Here is a 12,697-nt window from a genome sequence, read left to right as displayed (position 1 = left end):
AACTTGCAGAAGAAAATCCCACAAGTGATTTCCCCCCTCCCTAGCAGTAAAAAAACACAACACTAATAAGTTAAAGAACTAAGCTTTTTACGATGCCCACAATCAAGTGCCTAGGCAGCCACCTTGCTACCTACCTTATGGTAGGGCTGGCCTTGCTCAAATCTTAGACCATTTAAATTAACAGCATAGGAGCCAAGGAATGTGCAAAATGTGTTAAACGTCCCTACACTGCCATTTTCCCCAGTCCAAATGGCCTCTTCACCTGAAGGAACTGTTTGCTTCACAGGGTAAAGTACGCGGTGCCATATTCAGCTGAACTGCAGTTCTAGCATAAGCTGGCACAATAGGACCCACTCCTCACAATTCCCAAATCTGCTCCAGAGGGATGGGGGAAACTTCATAAAAGATTTAGAGGGCAAGCGAGAGGAGGGGAGGGGGAGAAGGTTTTATCTCACAAGGAAAATCTTTGCGCTGATGGAACCGTAGCTTTAGAACTATGTTGAATACAACCCATGGTTTTCCTTAGTAGAACCACTAACAGTTGATTGGGATGGAGGGAAAATAACACAGAGAAAACAGGACTGTGTGTCGCGTCTGTGCTCAAAATCAGAGTTCCCCCGTGTTTACAGTTACTTAAAGATAGAAGGCTCGGGAGATCGAGTTATGCCTCTCTGACATAAAAAGTCAGTGTGGTAAGATTGTCACACTAGAAACTTGGAGGCCAGGGTTCAAATTTCCACTCGGTTATGAAGCTGACTAGATGACCTTGGAGCACACACTGTTATTCAACTTAAATCACCTTTGGTTCTCAGGTACATTAGCAGCAATAGGTTAGGTTAGGTTAGGTTAGGTTAGGTAAACTAAACTAAACTAAACTAAACTAAACTAAACTAAACTAAACTAAACTAAACTAAACTAAACTACTGTTGCCCATTTTGACTGCATTCTCCTAACTACTCTGGGTGGCTTCCAACAAATTAAAACACAATATGACATCAAACATTCAAAACTTCCCTGAACAGGGCTGCCTTCAGATGACTTCTTAAAGTCAGGTAGTTTATTTTCTTGACATCTGATGAGGGGGTGTTCCAGATATCTTCATTTATATTACAGATCTTGGTTTGTATAATAGCAGGGCATAGTCTCTGACTTAATATATGAATCAGTATTTATATCCAACCTCTATTTGGCTTAGACTGGACTCGACTTTTAACCGAGTTGAAGATAATTAACACTGAAATAATGAAAGTAGCACAAAAGAAATATATCCATACCCATGTCAGGCAATTAAATCCATTTCAAAGGGGACAGAACGTTACATCCCAAATAACAACTGGAGAGTTGAGATCCCTTTGCTACAAGAATTTAAACGATTAGCAACACAGGACTCATGAAAATGCTCAATTGTCATTCCTTGAAACTAACGCCTTCTGTCAAGGGAAATGTTTTCGCTCAGTAAAGCTAAAATAAATATCCAGACTTAAAATTAAATGAATTCACCTAGTCAAACATGAAGCTTTCGGTGTCTTTATTTCTCCAGAGAGTCAGTCCATGCAGAAATGACTGGCTGTCAAAATTGGAGACAGGGGCTCAACAGGGTACCACCATTTACACAAGAATAACAAGGGCTCTGATAGGTTTGGCTAAGAGAGAGTGATATTTTCCCCATGGTTACATGTTGAGCAGTTCCCATATATTTTCGTGCAGACAGAAAAGCAGGACAGAGTTATAGGCAACTGTATGTAACATGCAACTTGGCCCCATTTTACGCTACTGGGAGATACAAATTGCCATTCAACAAAGCTGTGTGACCAGAGAGGTGATACACACAAGGCCTAGAGATTTCTTTGGCTCTTCTCATTCCACCCTGGAACAGTGAGTGATAAGTCACCCTTCAGTGAAAGATGGAGTTTCTGGCAACAATTTTTCACATGAAGTTCCTGGCTGCCTGGGTCATCCATATGCAGCTGCTGGGTGACCTTGGGCTAGTCACACTTCTTTCAGCCCCACTCACCTCACAGAGTGTTTGTTGTGGGGGAGGAAGGGAAAGGAGAATGTTAGCCGCTTTGATACTCCTTCGGGTAGTGATAAAGCGGGTATCAAATCCAAACTCTTCTTCATCTTCAGCTATTTTGAATTTAGCTTTACATTAAAGCTAACACAACTGCTCAGTTTTTCAACCAACAACAAGCACAACATGAAGGCAACAGTAAATTCCCATTGGGTGCCCACCCCATCAACTAGTATTCAGCCATGCTGCTGGGGCCAGCATCAAGGGTTTGTATGGATGGGCATCTCCCAAGGCTCCCTACTATAGGAGGAGCCACCTGGTCTTGCAACAGTGAGAAGGTAGACTGACTGAGGGAGAGGGATCCATGAAAGGTGAGCCATCCAAAGACCCCCCAAAACCTGGAACTGACACTGTACACAGCTTCTGAATCTGGAGGTTCTACGTATCTAGCCATTATGGCTAGCAGCCATATGAATCCTCTATGAATTCCCTTGTATAGCCAAATTCCCTTATATGGCCAATGGACACCATGGCACCATGTGGCACTGAAGTCCAAAGATCAACAGTGCACTGCTTGAAGAAACACCTTATTCTATTTGCCCTGAATCTCGCACCTTCATTCAGCTTCTGCTTGTGGCGGTGACAGAACACTTTCTCTTGGTTGAAGCAGCTACCATTTCTACCTCAGAATGCCTCTGGAGCAATGTTGTGTCATGGGTCATAACACAGGTTCATTCCAAGGGTCTTCTATGGGCAATTGGTGGCCACCTTGCTGTAAATTTCAGCCAGATTCTGATACAAACTTTAACTAGCAGGGGCCTATTGGGAAAAGTTGGAATCTGTGTTTAGATATTAAGCCATTGTGGTCAAGGCAGGGGTGGAAAAGAGAGAGAAGAGGGACCCTGCAATTGAACAAAACAAAGCAAAAGGCACACTGCTCAAAACAGAAAGAGAAACACAACAAGTTTTTCAGCAGGGGTGAAGCAACCAGTTCTTGTAAAAACAATAAAACTTTTTTTTAAGTAGCAGAACTAATCAGACATCCTTTCTGCAGCAATGTGCCTAATGCTTAAACGAGGAGGAAGAAAAGAAACTCATGGGATCACAGTCGGTTAGAGCTGTCAGCCTTTCATATTCTTATGACAAATGATTTGCAGTACTTGGGCAAGTTTCTGTTTTAGTTCTGCGAATGACTGTGAAGCTCTATAGAGGAAAAAAGTGAACAAATTCCTTATGTTGTTTTAGTAATTTTAGTAATTTATAAAGCTCCAATTAAGGCTGCCTCTGGATGGAAGAATCAACACATAGCCATACATTAGAAATTCAGATTCCTAGGAGTAGAAATCTTTTGCCGAGTATATTGAAAATAATTGTGTACAGTTGACAACACTGGCAGTATTAAAGTACATGCAACAGTATAATAAATGTTGAAGTGATGTAAGATAGGAAAACAGAATTAGATGGATATTTCAAATTATGCAGGAATGGTGGGAAAGTTAAATGAACCTTGGAAGGGGAGGGAGGGAAGTCAATACATGTATGGTATAAAAGATGTTTAATTTGTAATGTGAAATTTGAAAATTTAGGGGGAAAATAAAAAATTGAGATTCCTGAAATATTTATTTTGTCTAGTGACAATGAATACAAAGATTACAATCCTTTCTTGTAAAGAGGACTGAACAAATTTAAGATTCTATGAGAAATGCTTTTACCATCTGGAAGTTGAAATGCGACTTTGCATATACTTAAGATAGCTTGCATATTATTTCAATGGATATGTTCAAAGGCAAAACTAATGGACATTTCCCAATCATTTTGGCAAAAATCTTACTCTGAATTAGCTAATCTGCATTAGGAAACTTCGGGGGGGGGGGGAGTCAGTCCTTGAAAAACATTTGCCTATCGACTGAGAAATCGTAAGATCTCTTCCACATTCTTGCTTATTTTCAACTTATATTTGCAATGAGGATTTTTTATAGTCTCAAAACTCTTATCAGTGCCAGTGGAATTGGGATTAGGAAAGAGCTTTTTTTTGTACCAGGTACCACCAATATTTTAAACATATGGAGGTCAGGAATTGAGCTAGCAGGCCCCACCCTCAGCCCCCCTCCATACCCTTTGACATACTCTCCACAAATCCTGCAACATTCCTATACCAAAGACAACTTTGTCAGTCCCTGACCCTCCACTGCAACACTTGCCTATTTATTTTATTGCAGGAGTAGGGATCCTCTAGACCAGGGTCTGCACCCAGCCCTCAGCTTAATTTCATGTGGGTTTGGGGAGCCCAGGGGGAGAAGAGGTGGCTGGATGATGGAATTGGCTTTCTATTAGCTCCAGCAGTGGCACCACTGTTGGAGGAGGAAATGGGGAGGTTCTACAGGCATCCCTCCTCCTCCTCAGGCACAGTTAACATTTGGCAGTGACAAGCTTCACAACCCCCAAGCGCTAGATGTAGGACTTAGTTTTACACCCATGAATTTTGCTTAGGGAAATCGCTGTAGCTCTGTGGTAGATTGTCTGCTTTGCATGCAGGTGTCCCAGGCTCAATCACCTGGCATCTCCAGGTATGGCTGGGAATGTCCCCTGCCTGGAAACTTTGAGACCTTCTGTCCAGCAGTGTAGACAACACTGAACCAGATGGACTAAGAGCAGAAACACAGGCAGTTTCCTGTGTTTCTAGACACAGCCTTCTGGGTGTTCAATGCCCTGTTTGTATTAAAATGGTTTATATTAAAAAAATTAAACAGTGAAGGAAGTTTTTAAAACACAAAAGAAATGACAGGGATATCTATAATATTCACATAACTCTACAGCTAATATAGACTGATTTTTATGTTGTATTCATATTTTCCCTTTGTTTCGTTGATAGCCTTCACTGCCAATTTAGCCATTCATTCAATTTGCTTTGCTTGAAAAGTGGAAGCCTTTGCAGAAGTGTGGAAATTTTTTATAATTGTGCCATTTCTGTAAAACCAGTATTTCTATCAAGCTCAAAACATCTGTAGCAGACACAAACCCATCCTGAATTTCAGTGCCTATTCTTGATAATAACCTTAAATACAGCTAATCATAGCATTTCTTCGGTATGCACAATAATTGTTTGTCGGTGCTTGAACAGTATTCTCCCCCCCCCCCCGGACTTTTGAAAAGAAATCCTGGTCATTTCCTGTGAATAAACATTTTACTTTTAAATTCTATTGAACATTGTGTCCACAGGTGTCTTTCCTGCCCTGTTTCAGAGAGGCAACCAGTCTCCAAGTCCTTAAATCGTTGTATGATCCCCTTTGATTCATTCTCTCTTCTCTCACCTTGAATTCTATTAATCATCTGGCTGTCTTTGGCCTTTCCTTTTCACATTTTGATCCCAGCACTCCTTTCAACCATTCCACATCTGGGCTTATAGCACTGGCTATAGCGCTGAATGTCAAGGTTTCAAAGCTTTGATTGTCATCCTTTCCAATTTATACTCAGTACAATCTTCTCCCCTGTAGTTCCATGTCTTTAACAGCCTTGTGACTCTTGCTCCTTTCCAGAATATTACAGTGGTACCTCATGTTAAATACTCAATTCATTCCGGAGGTCCGTTCTTAAACTGAAACTGTTCTTAACCTGAAGCACCACTTTAGCTAATGGGGCCTCCTGCTGCTGCGCTGCCAGAGCACGATTTCTGTTCTCATCCTGAAGCAAACTTCTTAACCTGAAGCACTATTTCTGGGTTAGCGGAGTCTGTAACCTGAAGCGTATGTAACCCAAGGTACCACTGTATCTGACATCTTCTTCCTTGCAGTTCTATATCCCTCACTTGTTCTGTGGTCACCTGCTACACAGGAAGCTGCCCGCTACTGAGGCAGACCATTGGTCCATACTCTGTAATCTCCATAGACTGGCAGCGGCGCTCCAAGATTTAATATGTCTCTTCTAGTACTACCTGGAGATTCCACGGATTGTACCCGAGACATTTTACATGCAAAACAGTTGACCTTCCACAGAATTGCAGCTCTCAGTGAAATCCATCCTTCATGGTTTCACCTCTTCATCTCCAACCACTCCTTTGACAAAGCTCTCCTTTAACCATAAAAGTTTATGGTGCCAATAATGTAAAAATTCCAAATAAGATACCCAAGATTTTCATAAACTGCTAAAGTAGAATGTGCTGATAATAGAACTCCCACTGCTAAATTCTACCCAACAAGTTTCAGGTATCAAGAATTTCAGGGGTTTTCTGTGCCCCCACAAACCTCCTCTATGGCTCCTGCAGGTGATACACAACAAATACAACCATGTTTTCTGTATAGTGATTACAATTCATATGGGGTAGCCAGGCCACCTGAAGAAGCATCACACCCTAGCTTTAGTACTGTGTCCAGTTCTGGGCACCACAGTTCAAGAAGGACACTGACAAACTGGAACGTGTCCAGAGGAGGGCAACCAAAATGGTCAAAGGCCTGGAAACGATGCCTTATGAAGAACGGCTAAGGGAGCTGGGCATGTTTAGCCTGGAGAAGAGGAGGTTAAGGGGTGATATGATAGCCATGTTCAAATATATAAAAGGATGTCACATAGAGGAGGGAGAAAGGTTGTTTTCTGCTGCTCCAGAGAAGCGGACACGAAGCAATGGTTCCAAACTACAAGAAAAAAGATTCCACCTAAACATTAGGAAGAACTTCCTGACAGTAAGAGCTGTTCAACAGTGGAATTTGCTGCCAAGGAGTGTGGTGGAGTCTCCTTCTTTGGAGGTCTTTAAGCAGAGGCTTGACAACCATATGTCAGGAGTGCTCTGATGGTGTTTCCTGCTTGGCAGGGGGTTGGACTCGATGGCCCTTGTGGTCTCTTCCAACTCTATGATTCTATGATTCTATGACTCAGTAGTCCTCTCATCATGTACAGGCATTTGTCTGCCTGTGCTAAGCTCATGACTGTGTACACTACCTAAACAATGTTTTCTCAAACTATGTTGTGAGTGTGTGTGTTTGTATATGTACATATACATACAGCACAGGGGAAGCCAACCATTGGGTTAGTACTTCTTCAGTCAAAGGCGTCACATTGCCCACCCCTGACTCAGAGGTCTCTGCCCTAGTGGACCACAATTAATCCACTCTGTAACTGCTAAGGCAGGCAGACCCCTTTATATGAACTGACTTATAGAAATATTGGAAATAATAAATGAGGACAGAGTTCGCAACTGAGGTAGAGCTGCAACTCCTATTTAAGACTCCGTCTGAGGATGTTAGCTGCTGAAGCAAGATCTGAGCTCTGCGCTTATAGCAGGGGCCAGCAAACTTTTTCAGCAGGGGGCCAGTCGACTGTCCCTCAGACCTTGTGGGGGGCTGGACTATATTTTGAAAAAAAGAAGAACAAATTCCTATGCCCCACAATTAACCCAGAGATGCATTTTAAATAAAAACACACATTCCACTCATGTAAAAACACCAGCCAGGCCCCACAAATAACCCAGAGATGCATTTTAAATAAAAGTACACATTCTACTCATGTAAAAACCCACTGATATCCTGACTGTCCGTGGGCCAGATTTAGAAGGCAATTGATCCGGATCTGGCCCCTGGGCCTTAGTTTGCCTACCCATGGTTTATAGTCTCCAGCTTGAGGTTTCCATGGAGCTGTTCCATGGTACCATTGAAGTTTCCCCTCTCTACTTCTGGGATTATTGCTCAAAACAAAACAAATATGACTATCTGATGCAACCTCACTAGACTTACTGATATCTGCAAAGTGGTTTAATATCAGATGTCTGTCTTTAGAATGCCAAAGGAGATACAACAACTGTTTTTGAATTTCTGTGTATCTGGTGGAAAACTGGAAGTGAGATTTCAGTACACCAGCTATTCTTCAGGTACCAGCTGTCACTAGCTCAGCTGACAGGACCAGGGAGGTAGTTTGGGAGGATTTCCATTTCAGATTTCCATTTGAGATTTGTCATTATTAGACAAAAAATATGCCTAGTCTACATAGATATCAGTATCATAGTTACAGCTGTTGAAATGAAAATACAGCTTAAGCAATATTCACATTCTTAAAGAATCAGGTCAATACAGGACCTGGTGTGATAAACTCTGAAAATGCAACAAGGTGCTCTGTTTCTTTTTCCTTTTTTAAAAAAACCCTGGGTCAATTCTGGGGGAAAAGAATGTACATGAAACAAAAGATACAGCACCATTTCACTGAACAGATGACATTTCCTGGGGTGGGGGGGATATTGCTGGTAACTGACATTTCTAAACCTCCTTATCTGACCATTTGATCACAGTTCAATCTGATAAATGCTGCCTCATGCTTGTGCTTTCAACAAACCACCTTAGAAGCTGAAGCCACTTTCATTTCCAGGCATTTGAAATCTTGGCTTTTGATCTTGGGGAAATAGACATCTTCCACTTGTTCAAATCTTTTTGTTTCTGATGAAGGAAGGTTGTGACTTTTCTACAGGGCCAGATAAAATATGAAGTATTTTTGCTCCAGTTCTATTCCGTCTCTCTCTCTCTCTCTCTCTCTCTGGGTGTGTGTGTGTGTGTTCACCTATATCTGGCTTCTCAAATGCAATGGAGCTGAACACAGAAGACTCCTTTTCATTGATATATGAAAGGCAATGTCTTTTAAATTTAGTGTGCTTTCTTCTCCACTTGCTAATTGGGTTTCAGCCTGGGCTGCCCCTACCCCTGAATCACCAGGCCTTGGTAAATATACCCATTCTCTCCACTGCATGCTTGGCCCCTGTGATATTCTTTCTCCCTCTTCTTCTGCACCTCTTTTAATGACAATTTTTCCCTGAACATTTTCTCAATTATTCAGAGTCCTGATACAGTAAACTCCAATCTTGTCCTCTGGCAAACACAGGATCTACTCAGACCATTATATGGTACTAGAATAAACATATTTGAAATTTGTTAAATGGCATAAGCCACATTCGTTCTCCTGAGACTCAAGTCACATAAACTATACGCGCAACAAGGCAAAGTGGTATAAGTCACTTACTGTATTTGTTGAGTTTCCATTTAAGTGTAAACCACTGTCAAAGAGAGGGGAGGACGTGCCACTGCTGTGATCACTTGATGGTCCAGGGGAACCTAAAATGCAGCATATTGTTTTTTTAAAAAAAGGTGTTATAATTTGTTTTCATCAGTGGAAAGTTAATGCACATGACTGAAGAAGAATTGCAGCGTGTATGTACAAAATGGTGAGTTCATCCAAATATCTACATCATACTGTAAATACAGTGCTTTTTTCTGGGGGGATGCAGGGATACACATACCCCTAACATTTTGTGAGTCTAAGTTTGGCCTCATTGATGGGCAGTATTTCAATATGAGTAGGAAAATGAGAGTACCTCTAATTTTTATTTAGAAAAAAGCACTGCATATATATATCTAGATCTATACCATCTATATCTATATGATTTAACTCTAATAGTTTCCACCATGTTCTATACATTTCTTAGCATGCAAGACAGAGAAAGCAATAAATAAAATAAAAAATGAATTGGACGGTAGTCTAAATTTCTTAACTGAGCTTATGAGATCACAGAGTTTTGCAGCAGAAACACATGTCAATCAAATGCATGGGATGGCATTGAGTACTGCTCAAGTGGACATGTGATTCTCCCAATGCTGTGCCTAGACTGTGCTGAAGCCAGGAAAGCAATACAGCGCCACCCATGTGGCCCCACCAGCCGCTACCGAGATCAACTTTTCTCAAGGAAGAACTGCCCAAGGAGTTTTTGAAACCCAGCTGGTGATGTAAGGAATATCAAACTGATTTAAGAATTGGCTTAGAAGTCTCCTCCTATGTGAAAGCTAATTAGTCTACTCCTTTTCCAAAACCTTAAAAGTCACCCCAGCTTGAGGTGTAAGAAGCCTGTCATCTCAGTGAGCTGAGCCTCTGGGTGTATTTAAACATTTTAAAAGTTAATTCCTTTTCTTCTCCACATTAATTTCTAATCATATTTACACACACACACACACACACACACACACACACACAGAGTATTTGATTTCTTGCAAGCATGACTTCGTTATGGATCATATGCCCTTCCCTGGCCATTTATGTGTGTGCAGTGCCCTCTCCGTAATAACCCCTTCATTTCCTCCAATTCTAACTCTTCCCTCAAGAGTTTAGCTTCCCTATCATGCTCTAGTTCCCCACCTATAAGCAAAGTGCAGGGGAGCCACACTACCAACAGAAAGTGGTCAAGGGAGGAAGCAACTCAGTTATGAATCTTTTCATACAGGTTCGAGCCCAACCCATCTCCTACTACCCTTCTGAGAAATACCTCACCTCACCCTCCCACTATATATAAGGGTCTGGTGACTTCTGCTTCAGTGTATCTGAGGTGTGCATGCACATGAAAGCTTATACCAGAACAAACTTAGTTGGTCAGCTACTGGACATTATTTTTTATTATTGTTTATTATTATTATTATTATTACTATTATTATTATTATTATTATTATTATTATTATTATTATATCCCGCTATGGCAGGGAAAAGACTTTTGTCTGAAACCCTGGAGAGCCACTACCAGTCAGTGTGATTGACAGTACTAAGCTAGATGGATCAAAAGTCAGTCAGTCTCTCTCTCTCTCTCTCTCTCTCTCTCTCTGTGTGTGTGTGTGAGAGAGAGAGAGAGAGAGGGGGGGGGGATCCGATCGGAAGGTCCCCAGGGGGTACTCAAGGGTACGTAGTACCAGCATCTCATTCCACCTCCCTTTATGGTTAAAAAGTGTGACACTTACTGTAACAACTTCATGGTGAGTACTGACACCTATTTTTTAAGAAAAAAAGCACTGTCTCCGATTCTCACACGGACACTCTATTATTTGTTTGTATAAAAATTAGTTGTATGCCAGTTTTTTTGGGCCCACTCCATGTGGTTCGCACAGCATAAAGACACAGTATAAAAAATAATAATATTGCAATAGCAGTACCATTAACAATAATATAAAAACATAGTCAACTTAAAAAATAAAATAATCCTGCAGACATAGAAAGCTATTTTAAGATTAATAAGCTTGTCTAGCAATGAAGTGAAGGGAGACTAAAATAAATAGATTTTAATAACCTGCTCAAACGCTTGTAGTATAGCATCTCTCTCACTCTCATACATACACAGACTTGTGGGAGAGAGAAGAAGGGCATCAAAATTGACTTCCTTAACACTTTTTAAAATCCCTTCTTTAAAACCATCTCAATTGCATTCATATTATAAACTCCAAATTATATTGTTTTGAAAGCTGGTTTTCCTTTGCTAAACCACTGACACCAAAAGTTATTTTTTTTTCTCTTATTCATTGTTAGATAGAATGGCATAAGTAATAAAAAAAAATCTAGTGATGTATTTCATTTACAGAGGGTGAACTTAGAATTTTTTTCTCTAAATAAGCTGCTTGCAATGCAAGATACTTCAATTTTCCAAGCAATAATAGCAGTGATGGTAAGACACAACATCACCCTTCAAGTAGTTTTCAGGTCACCTCACAATCCTGACATTTAGAAAAAATATTCACACTTCTAATCAACATGAAGCAGAGAATGATCTGGAAAAAAATCTAGAATCTCAACAGTCTTAGATGCTAAACTGTTTCCATCTTAATGTGCACACATCTGTCTCGATCCTTCTATCTGGCTGGGTGATACTCTCAGTTTTAACTTTAAGTATCTTCTCTCTCCTAATAACTTTGATACAGCCAAAGATGATTTATTGCTAAACACAAATAAACTTAGCAATTAATCTGTTTCTTCATCTGTTTTTTTTTTTTTAAGACACATAAACCAAAAATATATGACTTATGACCCAAGAAGCCCAATCCAGCCTACAGGGCTGATACTGTGTTTGGCCATCGCCTATGCCTTCAATTTTTGGGTATTCCGTTAAAGGAATCTGGCGGTCGTGTATTCTGTCCGATGCCTGCTTGGCGGGAGGCCATGGCACGACCCTCGATGACATCAGGGGAGAGCCTATAGTTGGATTAGCATCAACAGGCTCCACCTACTGATGAATAAACCCACTTGTTTTGGAGATCCAATGCCTAAGCCAATACCTTTTCACTGCTGTAATCAATAAAGCTGTGGCCTTTCCTTGCCCATTAACCTTATATCACGTGTCCTTGTGTATTCATTTCACGTTGCGGGGGTCGGGTCCTCGAACCACAACTGTCCTCCTTTTGTACTCTACTTCTGGGTAGAGAGCACACATGGCTAGTGGGATGTGTTCCTCTTGATGGATTGTGCATGCATTGAAGTAAATACTGAATTTAGACGTACCCAATTTTGGGTGAGATCAGTGGTGCTAGATTGGCTCCACACTTGCACCATGCCCATCTCATCACTGCCTCTCCCCTCCCAATCTAGATACTGGTAAACAGCAGTGACTCAACCAATCAGAGCTTAGGTGCTCCACCAAACTGTCCACTCTTGATTGAGATCCAAAGATCATTTACTTGGTCAAAGGACCTTACTTCCAATGAAAGACACTTCAAGACCACAATGATAGAAAGAAAACAACAACTTAAAAACACTGTTTCTTAAAACGTATTAACAAAGCCCAGAATCAAAAATCCTAGAGTCCAACAGATAACTGTAAAACAAAATATTTATTTCCACCACTCCTTAAACTTGGGGATCCTCTTACCACATATTTATACGCCAATAACTAAAATCAGTATTTCCATT

General features: G+C 40.8%; 1 protein-coding gene across 4 annotated transcripts in view; it reads right to left on the bottom strand.

The window, feature by feature from the left end:
• The window catches only part of SNTG2 (syntrophin gamma 2), a 217,800-nt gene that overhangs the window by 66,832 nt on the left and 138,271 nt on the right, over positions 1 to 12,697 (bottom strand). For all 4 annotated transcript variants that reach the window (XM_081857158.1, XM_081857160.1, XM_081857159.1 and 1 more), the window contains exon 8: positions 9,005 to 9,096. In XM_081857158.1, coding sequence (XP_081713284.1) covers positions 9,005 to 9,096 — 92 coding nt within the window. The remainder of the gene's footprint in view (positions 1 to 9,004; positions 9,097 to 12,697) is intronic.

This window comes from Podarcis erhardii (assembly GCF_964252035.2).
Source record: "Podarcis erhardii genome assembly, chromosome: 3".
In the NCBI taxonomy this organism is placed as follows: domain Eukaryota; kingdom Metazoa; phylum Chordata; class Lepidosauria; order Squamata; family Lacertidae; genus Podarcis; species Podarcis erhardii.
This window is presented reverse-complemented; position numbering and strand designations above follow the sequence as displayed.